The 19,033-nt window shown below is 37.8% G+C and overlaps 1 protein-coding gene across 2 annotated transcripts in view; it reads left to right on the top strand.

Annotated features, from left to right (window-relative positions):
* The first annotated feature begins 113 nt into the window (after positions 1 to 113).
* Positions 114 to 19,033, top strand: part of Nudcd1 (NudC domain containing 1) — a 60,865-nt gene continuing 41,945 nt past the window's right edge. For both annotated transcript variants that reach the window (XM_069991264.1, XM_069991263.1), the window contains exons 1-2: positions 114 to 324; positions 8,466 to 8,620. In XM_069991264.1, the coding sequence (XP_069847365.1) occupies positions 207 to 324; positions 8,466 to 8,620 (273 nt within the window). In that variant the 5' untranslated portion in view covers positions 114 to 206. The remainder of the gene's footprint in view (positions 325 to 8,465; positions 8,621 to 19,033) is intronic.

Here is a 19,033-nt window from a genome sequence, read left to right as displayed (position 1 = left end):
AAGCCCTTAGAAAACTACATAGCCCCGAATGCATCAGAGTCCGCTCCCCCTCCCTCACACGAACACTACACTTCCCGGTATGCACTTTGCGCCGCAGTGTGTGCTGGGATGGGAACCACGCCGGCTCCCCAGCCTCCGTTCCCGGAGCCGGCGCGGACCTTTCAACCAGAGCTCTATTAGTTCTCAGGCCGAGACTCTAGCAAGCGATGGAGGTGGCGGCTAATTGTTCCCTACGGGTGAAGAGGCCTCTGCTGGATCCCCGCTTCGAGGGTTACAAGTTGTCTCTCGAGCCGCTACCGTGTTATCAGCTGGAGCTTGACGCAGGTGGGAAGTGGCGGCTCCCCCAGGCCCTGGGTGCCCCCCCCTTTCCGCTGCACCCCCTGACCTTTCCCGCGTTTTCTCTCTGACTAGGGCAGGCAGGGTCACCGTGGCCGCCCTTACGGCCTGCTCGGCTGGGGTGCACCCAAGGTGGCCGTCCCTGGAGAACGGTGTCCATCCCAGGACCCTCGCGAGTCCCCCCTTTGCGTCCTCCCGCTCCTCTTGGCCCGTCGGGTTCAGAGGTCTGGCACGCGGCTGTGTTGCCTGGGACCCCGCTGTCAGTCTGCGCATCCCAGGCCTGGCCCTGCTGGGGAGAAAGTGCTGGACCTCGTTCCAACTCCGAGCACCTCGTTTATAAACGTGTTCCCTGAAAAGCCACGCCTCCTTGGTCAGTCCCCAGTTGTTTCCTCTGACGCAGAGCCATTTCTTGTGAGAGAAATTCTCCTATATTCCAGTTCTGTCATTTTCGAGTGTCCAGGTCCCGCGACCCTCAGGACGGGTGCCCTCGCGGTCATCGCTACGAAGTTTGTGAGGGGGAGTGATGTAGTCACAACACTTGTGCTTGTTTTGTTTGTGTGGGGTTGGCTGGAATGTTCCCATCCTGTTTTCACTACGTACAGCTTTATTTTCATGACTGGCCAGAGATACGAACTTTTTAGTGCAGGCCCCAGCTGATTCTGATGCCTGTTGGTAGATCACACTTGGAGAAATACTGGTCAGGGTCAGTACGTGTTACTGTATCAAACAAGTGTTTATTAATTTGTTGATTAAATTCAGAAATATCGCAGGCCAGTGTCGAGATACATTTTGAGGATATCAAGGTGAGTATTACATAACAGGAAGAAAAGTTTAAATAATTATAATGTGAGAAGGCGGTGGTAGGAATGTGAAAGGCTTCCCCACGAAAATCACTCAAACACTTGGTCACATACAAAGGAAGAGAGTAGCAGGTAGGCAAGAGTAGCAGCTGGGAGGAGCAACAGCACATTTTTATAAGGCTATGTTCATGTGGGACACTGTTGTGGAAAGGGTTAACATTTATAGTAGCTGAACAAACAAAGGAGAGGAAAACTTCATGCCATTTGAAGTTGGCAACTACCTGCATCGTCTGTTTTTAGGTATAAGTCTGTGTCACCTGTGGGGAAGGCTGCTTTTGCTTTTTTGCTGAAGATATAAGGTGGGCAGACTGGGTAAGAACATGGAGAAGGAAAGGCTAACAGTATGTGTACAACATGCAGTGGTAAAACTTGAGCGTCTTTCCTAAAGCAGCCTGTAGAAATCCGAGAAAGATTCCTGAAAGAGTTGATACTCTCATTGAACTTGCAAGGATAGGCAAACTGGAGTTGACTCATGAGAGAAGATGAACTTTCTTTAGATGCCTTTCATTTCTTTCTTTTCCCTCTCCCAAATGATTTTTGTTTTGTTTTCGTCTCCAAATCAAAAAACAATACTACCATGTTTAGTTAGTTAATGCATTCAAACCCAAACCCAGAATTTAGTTGTTCAATATGAAAGGATTATTGTTGCTTACCAATCTACAGGTCAGCTTGGTGGTTGTTCCAGTTCTGGCAAAGCTCATTCTTGCATCTTGGTTCATTTATGGGTGTGCTAGGCAGTTCTCTTTTTGACTAGACTTTCTCCTATGTTGGGGTTCTGCCTGTTTAAGATGATTTCAGATGATCTCCACTTGACTCATCCAGTAGCAGGCTAGTGCAGGCTTGTTGCCCTAGCACATAACAGCACGTAAGTGCTGTTTACTTCACATTTGTTACTGTACCATTCCCCAAAACAAGTCAAATATCAAACCTAGATTCAGTGTGGGATGATTGTACTAAAGGATACTCCAGAAGGTATAAAAATTGGGACTGCTAGTACAGATCTGTATAATTGTTCCTGTTGGAGTTATTTTCAATGCATTTGTTTAGATCTCATCCAATTTATCCATAAATGCCCCGAGTTCCAAATTAGGGTACCTACATTCTCATCCAAATCATAGTTTTTGCATTCCTAAAATATAGTAGGCTCCTTAACAGCTTTCCTGATTTCACTTTAGAACCTCTTCCCTCTTATTGCAAGACTGTAAGTGTAGCTTTTAATTTTATGTTTATTTGATTAGTATTATACTGAGACTTCTATGAAAACTCTATGGTGTTTCTCTTACTATGCTGTCCTTAGTTCTTGACACATACTAGTATTCAATAAGTTGAGTGAGTGGAGGATATTTTTGCATTCTTATAATCTCCTTAGCTCTTTGGGAAATATAATTCAATTGTTTGGAAACTAATTTCATTGAGTCTTGCTTTTATGTTTTGTTGGGCTGCTCTAGAATGGTGCTTAGACTGGGGATATTTGTAAATGCTGTCAAGGCAAGACTAACCTGTGTGCTCTGCTCAGTATTCCATAAATTACATGTTTTGTTTGTTTGTTTTTATTTTATCTGTTGGGCATAGTTCCTTCCTAACCTGTTGTGGCCAGCACTGTACTATCTAATCCTTTCAAGTGTGTGTGTGTGTGTGTGTGTGTGTGTGTGTGTGTGTGTGTGTGTGTGTGTGTGTGTGTTTGTTGGTCTTGGGGCTTGAACTCTGGGCCTGGTGTGTGTGTGTGTGTGTGTGTGTGTGTGTGTGTGTGTGTGTGTGTGTGTGTGTGTGTGTGTGTGTGTGTGTGTGTGTGTGTGTGTGTGTGTGTGTGTGTGTGTGTGTGTGTGTGTGTTTGTTGGTCTTGGGGCTTGAACTCTGGGCCTGGGCGCTGTCCCTGAGCTCTTCAGCCAAGGGTAGTGAGCCACAATGTCACTTCTGGTTTTTTGGTGATTAATTGGAGATGAGTCTCATAGATGTTCCTGCCTAGGCTGGCTTTGAACCTGGATCCTCAGATCTCAGTCTCTTAAGTAGTTAGGATTACTGGCATGAACCACCAGTGCCAGCTTCAAATGTTTTTTGTCTCAGATGGTTTCCACAAACACATGACCTTGGTACTGGGTTAAGTCCTTGAGAGGGATCCTCTTCATATCTCCAAGGTTCTTTCTGGGCAGCTTTCCCTTCTGCTACAGATTTTAAAATCAGTATCTTCAACTTAAAGATTTTGCTAAATTTGACCTCAGTTTCTTCTCTTTGTGTTGTGTCCTGGAATTTTTTTTTTTTTTGGTCGGGCCTGGGCGCTGTCCCTCAGCTCCTCAGCTCAAGGTGAGAGCTCTACCACTTGAGCTACAGCGCCACTTCCGGTTTCCTGGTGGTTTATTGGAGATAGGAGTCTCACGGTCTCTCCTGCCTGGGCTGGCTTTGAACCGCGATCCTCAGATCTCAGCCTCCTGAGTAGCTAGGATTACAGGCGTGAGCCACCAGCGCCCGGTGTATGTCCTGGAAATTTTTCAAGGCAATATCCTGGGACACAGTACGGTTCACATTATTTATGGTCTCTTTAAGGATCACTAGTCTTCACTGCCTGATAGCTAGTTCTTGGAGGCTATTGTTTAATGTAATTTTGTATCATTTATTTTACTTATTAGTTGTTTCTAATGTGTTTCTTTGTGTTTTATGCACATGTTTGCAAGTGTGTGTGTGTGTGTGTGTGTGTGTGTGTGTGTGTATGTGTGTGTGTGAGAAAGAGAGACAGGCACACACACATACACACATACACATACACACAGAGACAGAGACAAAGAAACATTTCACCATAGTTAAATGAAGGAAAAGGGGAGCCAGGGGAAAGGATATTATCTCTGATAAGAGGTAGAATTGCAAACATATATGGGAGAATTAACCTTGGAAAAGAGAAGAGGAACAGGGAAATCAGTACTTATCATTCTTTGTTTAATTTTTTTTTTATTGTAAAGGTGATATAGTAGGTAGTAAGAAATGAGTACAATTCTTTTTTTTTGGGGGGGGGTCTGGTCGTGGGGCCTGAACTCTGGGCCTGGGCGCTGTCCCTCAGCTCCTTAGCTCAAGGCTAGTGCTCTACCGCTTGAGCCACAGCACCGGCTTTTTTTTTTCTGCTTATGGGGTGCTGAGGAATGGAACCCAGGGCCTCAAGCATGCAAGGCAAGCACTCTACCACTGAGCCACCTTCCTAGCCCCATGAGTACAATTCTTGTTGAACATTGTTACCTCCTCATTTTCTCCTGCTATCCTCCCCCTAATTGTAAAGTATTGTGAATATCACTGTTGCATTGGTTCACCCTTTGTCTTTTGTCCCACCATTTCTATGATTTCCCTTTCTTTCCCCAAATCCGATAAACTTATATACAGTACAAAGGGTAATGAAATAAAAAAAATGTCAACAGCAGGTAAGCCAATGGAAAAATAAAGACAAAAAAAGAAATAACTGTATACAGTACATTAAGAAAAAAAAACACGTGTTTCCATATCTTGTACTTAATTTCTATTAGCATCATTTTTTAAGGTGAGGGAAACCAGGCAGCCTATGTTTCTTTGGGTCTGTCTTACTTCACTTACTATGAATTTTTCCCAGTCTTTTCATTTCCTTACAAATGAAGAAATGCCGTTCTTTCTGGTGGAAGCATAGAACTCCATTGTGTATATTTACTACATTTTCTTGATCCATTACATTATATGCCAATTCCATAGGGTAAACACATGAAATTTTACCAGGAAGGAAACCAGAAAAGGAGGGGATGAAAAAGATTAGCTAATTTAACAGACTAATCCTGGCACAGGTTTTATAGTGATCTAGGTAGTCTCTCCCCTCCACCCCCAAATCTCCCCAGCTCCCAGCAGAGAGAAGAAAAGCTAATATTTAGGTTATCTGTTGGCACTGGGGCCCAGCTCACAATTATCATCCTAGCTACTCATGAGGCTGAGGTCTGAGGAATGCAATCTGAAGCCAGCTCAGACTGGAAAGTCCATGACTGTTTCTCTAATTAATTACCTTAAAGCCTGAAGTGGAGCTGTGGCTCTAGTAGTAGAGCAATAGCCTTGAGCAAAAATGCTTAGTAACAGTGCTCAGGCTTTAAGTTCAAGCCCTAGTACTAGCATACACATACACATTAAAAAAAAAAAAAAAAAAGAACAAATGGACAAAAAGATTTAGGCTATCACCTGAGTAAAAGGAGGGAGGGATCCTGTAATCATAAATCTCATAGCTACCCATAAGGAGGAAGATAAGATAATGTTGTAATCACACAAACTCCATATAAAATAGTTTCATGGGAGCTTGGGTCTTCTCTATTCCATGAGTCTTGCTTCAGAACTTATTAACAAGAATTGTACTTTTTCATTTTAATATTATACAAAAGCAAATAGGAGAAGAGGACTTATTGAGTTGGTTCTAAAAGATGTAAGGTTTAAGAAGTGATCTTTATTCAGTTAATGTTCATTGCTTCTTTCATCTTTTTCAAACTATTATACTGTGTACATATTTGGTTGAGTCATTTAATTGGTGACAAGAGTTGAACACTGGCATTTCATCTGGTTCAATGTAATAGTATATTTTGAGAAAACAAATAATAATAAATAGCATTAAAATTGGAATTGGATCTGTTTTACTTCAGAGTATGTCCATATGGCTGGCCGGCTGGTTATATGGAGTGTGGATGAACTTTTAACTTCTCTACCCTGGCCCTTGGCCTTGAACCACTGTCTCCAGATCTCAGCCTCACCATTACCCAGCAAAAGCTATAGATTTTGAGGCTCTTTGAGAACTTGGTAGTTCTCTTTCCTATTAAAAACCTGTAGTTTTTGAGATTTTATTAGGATTTGAGCAAAGAATACTCCTTGTTTGACCCTAAACTCATTATATAAAAGACTGTGCCATATCCTGGACACTGTTTTTTCTTTCATCTCTATCTGCTTCCTCTGTCTTTATAGCAGGTACAACTTTTCATTTCTTATTTAGGGTACAAAACAGCCCCCACCCTTTTCCCCCCTTCTCTCTCTGTGTTTGTCTTTCTCTCCCTCCTTCCCTCCCGCCCTTTTTCCTTCTCTCTACCCTCTCCCCTTTTCCTTCTCCCCCTCTCCTTTTCCCTTCTCTCCTCCTCCCTGGCCTCCTCCTCTTTCCTTTTTCTTCCCCTCTCCCTATCCCCCCTTCCTCTCCCTCTCTCTCTAATGAGGTTTGAACTCATGGCCTCCCATTTTCTAGACAGGTACTTTTACCATTCATCCTTGCCTCCAGCATACCCAACAGAATTAGTACAAAATAGTAGGTTTTAGAAAATAGTAAGCTTTTAGATACCCTATACTATGCAGATGAGCAGTTATAATAAGGGGAAAAGCTAAAAAACTTCTACTTTGTCCAAGATTAGCCACAGTTCTTTGCTCAGATGTGACGAAAATGATTTTTTTTTTTTTTGGTACTGGGGATTGAACCCAGGACGTTGCGCTTGCTAACCAAGCGCTTTGCCACTGAACTACATCCCAGCCCAGACGAAAATGATTTTTAACATTATTGTTTAATATAACTACTTTGGCCTACTATTGTTAAGCATAATTTTGTATTATCAAGTTTCATCCACACAGTGGTGCTAGAAGACCAAGAGTTGATCATTATTTCCTCCTAATCAAAATAATATGTATTTCTAACCATTCCTTATAAACACTTTTTCAAGTTAGACAGCAAATTTCCTTAATCTCTATCAACTCTCATTAAATTATGATTTTACCTCTCGAATATTTCTGGTTTTGTTCCAGTTTTTTTTTCCACATTGTAATGGTAAACACTTTTTTGGGAGTTTAAATCTGAACATTATTCTCCTGCTTAAAAATAATGAATTCTTATTACAATAAATTTATCAATAAGGAACAAAGATAAGGCATTTCATGATTAAACTCCTGTCCATATCTGGGCTTCATTCATCTCTATCTGTTCTTTTTCTGTACATAGCCAGTATGGCTTTCTTTTTGCATTTTGAATATGTTTCCCCTAATTTTGCGTAATTTTCCTTTTGCCTAGAATAAGTAGATGAATGTATGTGGAAATGTAGATAATCCTTATTTTTCCATCCCTCTTAAGTCTTTGCTCAATTCTTAGAAAAAAGCTTTCATTAATCTCTCCAAGTAGATTAACTCACTATTTTATGTGATCTTATGTTACTAATTTTTCTTAATTGCATCACTATAATTATATTAAACTTAGATAAATTATGTAACATTTATAGCATTAGTTATTCTCCATTTTCTTACTGGAAAAATGCTAAGACTGTGTATACTTATTGCTCATCACTGTGTTATTGGTGCCTATTAAATATTTACTAAGGAAATGAGTGAATAAATCAAGTTATCTGGAACTTAAGTATTAGAAGTAGGAAAGATGAATATCCTGAAGAAAGAAAAAAATAGTTGCAATTAGAGTACCCCAAAGTAAGCATTATTTTAAGGTAATGTATTGGCTCAGTGTATAGACATTCCTGTATGTCTATCTGTCCATCAGTCCGTCCACCCATCCATCCATCTTACTGAGACTGTAGTTAATTCTAGATCATAGGCCTTAAGCTATAAGATTTCTTTACAATGTGGGGGAGGGAAGGAGGAATTGGGGAGGTGGGGAGGAAAGGGATGGTAGGGGAAAAACAAGGGAAGAGGTAACAGTGTTCAATAGGAAATGTACTCATTACTTTACTCATGTAACTGTAACCCCTCTGTACACTATTTTTACAATAAAAAACATTAAAAAAAAGACTTCTTACCTTCATGAAAGGACAAGATTATTGCAGAGATTTGGAAGTAGTGGAGAATACTGTTTTGTAAGTTATTGAAGGAATCAGTTTATATTTACTTTTATTTACATAATGGTATATAAAGACATTCTCTTTATTCTTTAATGTGTGATAACGATCAATAAAAATTTATGAAAGTAGGTTTATTATTTGTCCACTGGAAAGTCTTTTTTTCTGTAATTTCTCTTATTCATAATTACGAGAGGTGACTTAAAGAAAAGAGAGCTAAGGCATAAAATGCCCTCTACATTCTAAATTCTATAAAGGCTTGACTGTACTGTTTTATTTACTGTCCTCTATACACATTACCTGACAGGTACCCAGAAATTATCTTTGAGTGAATCATATAGTGAATTCTCTGATAGCTAATGTCATTGGTATTGGTCAGTTTCTTTGCCTTGTAGTCATTCTGCAGAAAAGAATGATCTGAGGTAAAATACTTGATGATTGATTGTGTTTATTTCTTTGCTTTTTTGTATTTCAGCTGTGGCAGAAGTAAAACTTCGAGATGATCAATATACCTTGGACCACATGCATGCTTTTGGAATGTATAATTACCTACACCATGATTCATGGTACCAAGATAGTGTCTACTACATTGATAACCTTGGAAGAATCATGAATTTAACAGTGATGCTGGTAAGAAAAATATATGTGATATAGTAACTTACCAATTAATTGATCCTTTAAACTTATCTTTGGGGATCTAATATCCAAGGGAATTAAGGTACACATGCTTTTACTGAATGGAATCCTTTCATTAGTGTATGTGAGATTCTGTATCTGTTTAATTCACTTTTATTTTCTTTTGCTGTTAATTTATAATTATTTATACCTTTTTACTCCTACCACTAGGCAACTGGAAATTATATATTAGTATTAATGTACTTGTTCAGGCTGTTTTTCTTATGTGACATACTATCCTCAACTATAATAATGAATTTGTCTGTTTTTACTTTTAGTTAATTTTTGCATTATGTAGTTTTAACTATGTTAATTGACCACAAACATTCAGATTTGCTTGGTCCACTATGAATTGACCTTTAACATGAAATATTTATCTGTAAATAGGTTATTGTGAAATTTTTTTTTTTTTTGGGTGGGGGGGTCCGGTCATGGGGCTTGAGCTCTGGGCCTGGGTGCTGTCCCTCAGTTCTTCAGCTCAAGGCTAGCGCTCTACCACTTGAGCCACAGCACCACTTCCGGCTTTTTTCTTTTTGCTTATGTGGTGCTGAGGAATTGAACCCAGGGCCTCAGGCATGCAAGGCAAGCGCTCTACCACTGAGCCACCTTCCCAGCTCTAGTTATTTTTGTTTTTAAAATTAGTATGTATTATTTTTCTTTCCTTTTTCTTTTAGCTTATCAGTATTGTTATTTTTATTTATTTTATTTTATTTTATTTTGTTGTTCATCCAGCTTAACTCCAGGCCTGGGCACTGTCCCTTGAGTTCTTTTGCTCAAGGTTAGTGTTCTATCACTTTGAACCACTGTGCCACTTCTGGTTTTCTGGTGGTTAATTAGAGATAAAAGTCTCTTGGAGGGGCTGGGAAGGTGGCTCAGTGGTAGAGCGCTTGCCTTGCATGCTCGAGGCCCTGAGTTCGATTCCTCAGCACCACATAAGCAAAAAGAAAAAAGCCGGAAGTGGCACTGTGGCTTAAGTGGTAGAGCGCTAGCCTTGAGCTGAAGAGCTGAGGGACAGGCCCAGGCCCAGAGTTCAGGCCCCATGACCGGACCCAAAAAAAAAAAAAAAAAAAAAGTCTCTTGGACTTTCCTGCCTGGGCTGGCTTTGAACTGCACACTCCAAATCTCAGCTTCCTGAGTAGTTAGGCTTACAGGCATGAGCCACCAACACTTGGCAGTATTCCTATTTTTAAAGTATTTGGCTCGATAGTGGCAATGTTTGTCTTTCAATTGGAAGGGCTTAGTGTAGTTATATTTACCTTAATTACTGATATTCATGTTGCAGTCTTGGTATTTCTATTTTAGTTTATCATGTCAGTTCTTTGTGACTTTGTTTGCTTCACTTTCTTTGTTACAACCTTTTGTGGAGTTTCTTAACTGATTTTTTTTTTTTGCCAATCCTGGGGCTTGAACTCAGGGCCTGGGCACTGTCCCTGAGCTTCCTTTGCTCAAGGCTAGCACTCTACCATCTGAGCTACACCACTACTTCTGTCTTTTTCTGTTTATGTAGTACTGAGGAATTGAACCTAGAGCTTCAAGCATGCTAGGCAAGCACTCTACCACTAAGCCACACTCCCAGCCCCTTAAGTGATCTTTTAGAAAAAGTTTTAGAAAAATTTTATTTGACTTTTTTTTTCTTTTGGCTTTGTGTCTGTCTGTTAGTATTGCTAATTCAAATGGTCAGTGTACAGATTATAGTGTTAATTCTTATTGCATTCTCAGTCTAAAAAATGTGGTCTATTTATTGTATAAAATTTTTATAATAATGTAGTTCCTTTTACTTTACCTCTAATATATTGAGTTATTTTTGAACTTTTTCACATATTGTAAACTCCACAATAAATCATTAATGCATTTTCTTTAAACAACCATTCATTGATAGCTTCCTAACTGCTTTCTGTTTCTGCCAGCCCTTTTGTTCATTGCAACTTTAAAATATCTTATTTGCTTGTCTCACTACTTTTTGCTTAAATTAATATTTTTCATGACAAATGCACACTTTGTGTGTGTGTGTGTGCGTGAGCGTGCGTGCACGTGTGTGCCAATCCTGGAGCTTGAATTCAAGGCCTGTGTGCTGTTCCTGAAGGTTTTTGCTCATGGCTAGTACTCTACCATTTGAACCACAATTCCACTTCTGGCCTTTTTGATGCTTAATTGGCAATAAGAGCCTCATGGACTTTCCTGCCCAGGTTGGCTTTGAGCCACAATCCTTAGATCTCAGCCTCCTAAGTAGCTAGGATTACAGGCATGAGCTGCTAGTACCTTGCTAATATCCACACCGTTTAATATGTAATTTTAGTAGAGGCAAGGCATCCATGTGACTTTGAAAAATATAGTTATAAAAATAGTTAGTAAAGTCTCCCTGAGCTTATCTTTCATCTCTCTTGTCTTTACTTCACATTTTCCCTGCAACTTCCTTATTAGTTTCTTGTTTATCCTTCCTGAGGTGCTGAGGGTTTTTCTTTATTTGCTTTTGTAAGTATGATGATCAACCCATTGTCAACTTGATTTGACTAAGAAAAATCTAAGTAAACTCACATACTTTGGCTACATCTGCAAAGGTGTTTCCAAAGAGGCTTAGAATATGAGGGCTCTGAGCAATTCATAGTAGCTAAACATAAGTATAAACATTCTTTGCTTTGCTTTCTTTTAGGTCTGAAATTGGGTCTTGAACTAGACACCTGTTGCTTTCGCTCATTGGCTGTCGCTCTATAACAGCCACACCTCCAACCCCTAAACGAGTATTCTTGTACAATAAGCTTTTTGTCTTGCCATATATAGTTGACATGCTTTCTTTCCAACCTTGTCTTCCACCTCTTACATACTACACTTTAGCAATTCTAAACTCTTCTAGTTCTTTAAACATCTCTATGTCCTATTATTACTAGGCTTTTTTTTTTCCTCCACAGATCATATTCTCAATTCTGTGGCAGGCAGCTTTACTTAAAGAGCCAATTAATCATCATTAAGGAAGCATGTCTTGAACTCCTCCCTCTGTTGCCTCTGGAATATTCATGCCATTTACTATTGTAATTACATGTGCTATGAACTTCCTGTATGTCAAAGGTTGGTAAATTTTTTCTGTACAGGGGCAGATATTTTAGGCTTTGTGGGGCCATGTCTCTTGCCATGGCAATTTACTTTTGCTGTTTTAGTAGAAAAACAGCAATAGATGATTGTAAATGAAAGAGTGATGTGTTCCAATAAAACATTGATTGCAAAATCATGCTGTAAAGCCAGCTTTATGTGGATAGCACCAAAGTCTGCTGCCAGCTCTAGCAATAACCAAAACAATTTGGGGCTTGGCTGCAGTGGCCTGCAAGTACCTGTTGTTATTGAGCAGGATAAATTGAATCCTGAGAAACAAAGTTTGGGGTGGCTGTGTGCAAGATTCTTGCCTCTGCTGAACTCTGTCCCAAAATGATTTTAAATGATTTCAGATCTTTGGAATTTTTACTCTGCATTATGCAGGTAATTCCTAAGATGCCCTAAAAGTTATTTGTCAATTTATATTGAAATCAGTTTATAACTATCGTTCATCTTCCAGCATTTTCACATCTATCCCAACCTCTCTCACTCTATATTTTTCTGATTCTATATTCACATATATGCATTGAATAATATGACTGCATTCATTTCTTTTTAGTGATATTAAAACCATGCCTTCCTTAGCTCCACCCTTACACAGGTTTTTCTGACCATATGCAAGTTTTTCATGTTATTTTGCTCTGATTTTTGTTTCTATTTCTCATTGTAAACTAGACTAGAAGCAGCTAGCAATGCTAAGCAGCTAGCAATGTTAAGCTGCCTTGAAATTTTCTTCATTATAATTCCATCACTTTGAAGCTTGGTGTCAGTCAAAGTCTTAGGGCATGAACAAAATGTAGATGTGTTATCCCACAATGTAACATGAATGTCCCAGAATCTTTTTTCCTAATGAAACCTCAACATTCCTATCTGTCTTCATTTTACTGAGCTCACACCAGAATCATCTATGCTCTGGGCATTCTCTAGCTCATGTTTCCAAATGTTTTCCCAAAACTTCTCAACCATATTGTCAACAGCCACTTCCTTAGTTCACAATACCTTTAGAAAATTCTAAAGGAACAGAACTAATAGAACATATACACATATTATAAATTATAATTTTAAAATTTATTAGATGGGCTTACTTGATTGGAGGCTAGTTAATCTAGCCATGGTTATCTGTATGTTGGAGAAGCCATTTGCTGCTCAGTTCAAGAGTTAGGAGCCTCAGAGAAAGGACTAAAGATGTCCTAGCCAAGCTGAAGGCTTCAAAACTGCTTAGAGTGTTACTGGTGTGAGTGAGAAGTGAAAGGTTGAATCTGTCTAATGTGTATTGAAAGTGGCAGCAGCAATAGATATACTTGTTCAGGAAGATTGGATGGTGCTGCCCACATTCAGGGTATGTCTTTCCCTTTTGTTGATGTTCGGTAACTAATTGCTTCTGGAAACACCTCATGATCATTCTTATTTTATATAAAGAAATCCAAATCAAGGACATGTGGAAAATGCATCACATTGTTTCTGATATCTTATGCAATAGTCAGTCTTGATTGTTGATTAGATTGAGAGATGCCTATGTGTGCAGACCAAGTAAAAGACATGAGGGGACACAGCAAGGAGGTAGCATCTGCAAGCCAAGAAAAGACCCTTCCCCAGCAATTGACTGACTAGACCTGTGTGGTACTTTTAGCTTCATTACTATGACAAACTTACTTTATGCTGGCCAATCAATGGTATTTCATGATAGTAGTCCTAGCAGACTATTGTCCTAGCAGTAAGTATTGTTTTAGACCTACACTTAGCATGGACATTACTAGTTCTATAACATCAGGCAAGTCACTGCTTGTTTGGAGACCTTTGTGTCTTCATGTGAAAATAAAAGACAACCTGATCAATGTTGTCTACAGAATTCTGTACTATGGAAGATTCCATGGAGCTGCCCCGGCAGGGAGGGCCTACCTCCTACTCTTCCCATCTATGAAGCTCTATATATTTGTCTTTTCCACATGAAATTTTTTAATGGAAGAAGTTTACTGGCACGTATTTGACAGTTGGAGATTACTTCTGAGAAGCCAGGTGCTGGTGGCTCATCCCTGTAATCCTAGCTACTCAGGAGGCTGAGATCTGAGGGTGATGTTTTTTAATGGCATAGCAGAAAACAGACTGTTGTAATATCCATCCTATTGACTAGTAACTTTTTTGAGTCAAAGCCACAATGCACATGTAAAATAAAAAAGACTATAAAATCAAAAATGGAAATTTTGATTAACAAAATCTGTCTAGACGTTGCTAGTTCTCTGATCTTCACAGGAGCCAGCAGATGGCAGCAGTACAACACAAGTTTCATAGAACCATTACATTTGCAAGTTTTAACTTAGGGATATACAATCCTTAACTTCTGAGAAATGTCAATTGGGAATAAGTATGCTTAGAAAGTAGAAGATGTTTAAGCAAAGAAAGGTTTACAGTGAAGTATATATCATTTTATAGGGTACTGTGGTTCATTTTAAGGTAATAATTCAATTTCTTAATATTTAGGATATTATTTCTGCTTCAACGTTTTTCTGTTTACCTAAACTCTCTTGTTTCTGAGACTAAAGAATACCATCTTGTGGTATCTCTTTAACAGGATCCAGAGGTCAGTTAGTGGATTTCATTTGTAAGCATGCATTTGTAGGGCCGTGTGTTGGGAGTAAACTGGTTACAACTACTTGATACTCTAGCTCCCTAGTGACTTCTGTCTGCCCAACTCTCTGCTTATTTTAAACAAGTAGTTAACCGGAAACTAATTACTTCTCTGGGCAATAAAAATTATAAAAGGGCCAAATTCTAGGATTTGTGTGCATCTGATACATTTTAAGTAAAAGTCATCAAACTAATTGGTTAACAATACCTGTATGTAAGCTTTAGGGAAAGACAGGGAAAAAAGAAAATTGTCTTCCAAATGAATTTAATGATTATTAGTTAATTTTGTTCAGGAAGTTATCCTCTTAAAAGGGATTTTTTTTAGTGCCAATTTCTTTAAAATATAAGCAAATGACATTCCTACCTACTTTTGTTTGCCCATATTCTTCAGTACTCACTCTCCTTTTATAAGTGTATATATGAGAAAAATACTTTGTTGGTTCAGATTTTCTGTGATTGTAACTATAGCTAAGAGGGCCCCAAACATATACGGTTTAGTTATCAATGCTTAACTATTGTCACTTATATGTACTATATGGAAATTATACTTGTTGCATTATATCTTAATAACTTAGAATTATTAATTTAAGCATTTTGTGTAATGACATGAAGAAAACCTGAATATGTTCATTGCACTCAGAGTGGGTTTTTATTTTATTTTATTATTTTGTTTTGTCACGGTGGTATTCAGGTGCACTGAGTCTGAAGTACTATTTGTTTAGAAAAACGAAGCAAATAGTTTCTTCTCTAGAAAATGGCAAGTAGAGAAAGAAAGTCAAATATTGAAGTAGGATTGACAAAGCTTTGAAATTTGGCCCTGGCATCTTCAACAATGGAGTTTAAGAAGGATTATTTTATTTTTTTTGAATCTATCTTGAGGTTGGGATAATTTCAGCTTCATAGTATTCAAGGGTGGTTAAATGAGATGGCAATGTGGCAAAGCACTTACTTAATGTTTTTATACATTAAAGTCATGGAGTCCTTCTGTAAATTACTTGTGAAATATTTTCAATGTCCTTGAACTTGGTTACATTTTGTGATGAAAAGGGAAGTAGGGTAAAACCTGGACATATAGATGCCAATCTGATGAGATCCTGTGATGAGGATACAAAGTAGAACTGTCATTACGGTTACTGGAAATAATGGAATGTAGTTAAGTAAAATTTTCAGAAACTTTTTACTGCATATAGTCTAGTCAAAATTCAAGTATACTCTGAGAATTCCAAACATCAAGAATATTTAGGTTGCTCTCACTTTATCATTTATCTCTAGTAAGAGAACTACATATTTTCCTTTATGTTTTGTTAATTTTGATTTCACATGCACATACTTGAGAATCAGTCTATTAGATATTATAGCAGCTTTTCTGATAATTATACTTCTACCTACTTTAGTCATATTAACCATGTATTTAAGAGATTATTAAAAACATAGTTTTATGTGAAGTAGAGAATAGTGATTTAACAAGTTTAGCCCTGAGTTTTTGCCAACAATAGCTTATTAGATTAGATACAGTTAGAAGCATGTAGTGAACCATAGAAATCTTTACTTTTAACCAACTTTTATGAAAAAAGAATACCATTTTGTTTTACCTTAGTAAGAAAACATCTATCTATCTATATATGTATATATAACTATATGTATGTATAAGTAAATATATATGTAAATATAGCTATATATATGTATATATATGTATCCATATCACAGAAATTGCTCAGTACAAAAGAGGGGGAATGTGCTTGATCTCCACAGTCACCAGGCATACTCCAGTCTTATTTTCTCCTAATGATTTTCATTCCTAATAGCACACACTATAGACACAGCATGTATCTATTCCTTAATGTGTGCTAACATCATTACCTTTATTTCAGCACATATGGATTCATATTATTATTCTTTGCATGCATTATTCATTCTTTAATGTAATACTAACCTTTCACCATTTATTTTATAATTGGTATTCCACAGAATTGTATTTTACAATTTCCTTCTAGTGCTCTTCTGAAAAAGATGCCAGGCATAGATTTGTGTTTGAACAACTTAGATTTTTATTACTTTTTTCAGCAAGGGAGAACATACCCCATGGGGAGATAAAGTCTCTCAATAAGATTTAAAAACTTGATAGTAAAGGATTGGGTTTTGTTGAGTGATTTGTGTCAGGAATTTGACCTTTCCTCTGGATTGAACACTTTTATAAGAATAGAAAATTCTCTGATTAGTATCTTAAGATTTATCTAAGTGGGACTAGTGTGAAGCTCAGGCTGTAATTAAAAAAGCTGTAGTTGGTCATGTTGGTCTGATTTGGGGCCTTATTTATAGTGTTTGTTTTATTTGTGTTCAGATATCATTATGAAGTGATGCTGTTTTATTTTGGTGCATCATAATCACATAATTGCCTTATCTGCTTATATTTTTGTAAAACTGTTTATGTCTAATAGAACAGTGTTATATGTGTTGGGCTATCGAAAACAAAGACCTTGCTGATGTTCCCAAGATAGGTCCAGTGCTTGGTCTAGTGCTTGGGGGTCCTTTTTTTATTTCTCCATTAATAATCAGGGATGGGTTGTTAAATAATCAATATTATTACATTTAAAATTATATATATATATATGTGCAAGTATTCTTACAAGATAACTTTCTATAAATGGAATTAATATCAGAGTACATAAAAAAAATGATTTATTTATCATCTCCAGAAAACCTATACTTATTTCTACCAGCAGGGCACTTCAGTCAAGAACAGATATTACTAGTCTAAGATATACCCCTATACCTCCACCCCTGCTAATGGGGAAATCTTACTTTAATTCATATATATGTATATATTACTATGTTAAATATACATTTACATATATATTAAATATATACATGTACATTTAATATAATGAGTTTATTCTATTTTTCTTTGTTAGATATCCATAATTCCATGTTTATTAAAATTTTTAAATAATCATTTTTTGTTGGATTTTTAAGGAGTTTATATGTTATAGATGTTGGTCTTGTGTTTGTGACATTTTCTCCCTACATATCTTTTACTTATGCATAGGAAAGCATATATTTACTATACTAAATTATTATAATTATTTCAGTTTTTCTTTAACACATTTGGATTGTCTTTGGAACATGCAATATGTTTATATATGATGGGAAGAGGAAAGTTAAATTTTTTTCGAAAAGATTTTTAGAGTTCCAGCCATTTACTTATTACATTTTTTTTAGTGGGAATACCATATTATGTTGTGAATGCTTACATAGAAATTACCCGACAGCAGAATTGGTCTTAGTTGACCTGCACTTAACTGACTGAATTAACTCAGAGTCTCTATTTCCTCTATAAACATAATCCTGGAGACTACTGTGAGTTCACTACTAATCAGCTACTTAGATCTATGCTAATATAATTTTACTTTTAATGTTTAAATTGCAAATACTTAGATTTAAAACCTATGCCAACTCTGTGTTTTAAACTTATTTTATATGTTATTATGCAAATCAGTAAAAAAAGAAAGGGAAAAAAAATTTTAAGAAAAGTCTCTTTCAATGAAAAACTAAATTGAGTACTTTGGAAAAGCAGTGGTCAGCCAGGTACAGGTACAGGCTAATGATGTAATCTTAACTACTCAGGATGTTGACTTTTTGAGACCTCATCTCAGCGGCAAAAGCTGGTAAGATGAGACTCACCAAAGATCCTTGCTTTGGGAAACCTAAGTAGGAGGATCACAGTCCAGACCAACCTGAGCAAAAAAAATGAGACCCTATCTCAAAAATAACCAGAGCCAGCCGGGCACTGGTGGCTCATACCTGTAATCCTAGCTACTCAGGCGGCTGAGTTCAAAGCCAGTCTGGGTAGGAAAGTCCATGAGATTCTTATCTCCAATAAACTACCAAGAAACTAGAAGTGGCACTGTGGCTTAAGCAGTAGAGCGCTCACCTTGAACTGAAGAGCGCCCCAGGACAGCTCCCAGACTGAGTTCAAGCCTCATGACCACCACCACCAACAAAAAATAACCAGAGCCCAAAAAAAGCCAAGGATACAGCTTAAATGTTAGGAGTGCCAACAAGCACAAGGCCCTGAATTCAAACCCCAATATTGCAAAAAATGGAATACAGTACATACTAATAAAAAAATCAGAATACTTGTGGCTCACACTTATCATCCAAACTTCTTGGAATGCTGAAGATGGGAAGATCGTATTTCTGAGACAGTGTGGACAGGAAAGTCTTGAATATCCCTTCTACTTAGAGGGAAGCTGAACTCAGTAGCATATGCCCATGGGCCCAGCAAGTATCAGAAGCCTTAAGTAGGTGAATGGAGGCTCATGGAGGGTGAGGGGAGACAACAGTAAGACCTTATCCTAAGAATAACCAGTGAAATCCAGAGGGGTGGGGTGGGGGTGGGGTGGCTCAAGTAGTAGAATACCTGCCTAGTGTGAGACTCTGAGTTCAAACCTCCACTACTTAAATAAAAAGTAGTTACCAAAAAAAAGTGACTAAAGACAGTGTGTATGGTTTCCATGAATTTATTAATAAGCACATAGATCTGATGGGTGCTAGGAGCAGGGAGGAAAACGCACAAATCAAAAATTCCTTCTGGTCATTCTCACCCTAAAGATGACCTGCATCTCATTTTCAATGAAAAACAAAAGCTAAAAGCAAAAA

Source organism: Dipodomys merriami, unplaced genomic scaffold, assembly GCF_024711535.1.
Source record: "Dipodomys merriami isolate MVZ:Mamm:240054 unplaced genomic scaffold, mDipMer1.0.p SCAF_4, whole genome shotgun sequence".
Classification (NCBI taxonomy): domain Eukaryota; kingdom Metazoa; phylum Chordata; class Mammalia; order Rodentia; family Heteromyidae; genus Dipodomys; species Dipodomys merriami.
Note: the sequence above shows the minus strand (reverse complement) of the source record. Positions and strands in the feature narration are given on the sequence as shown.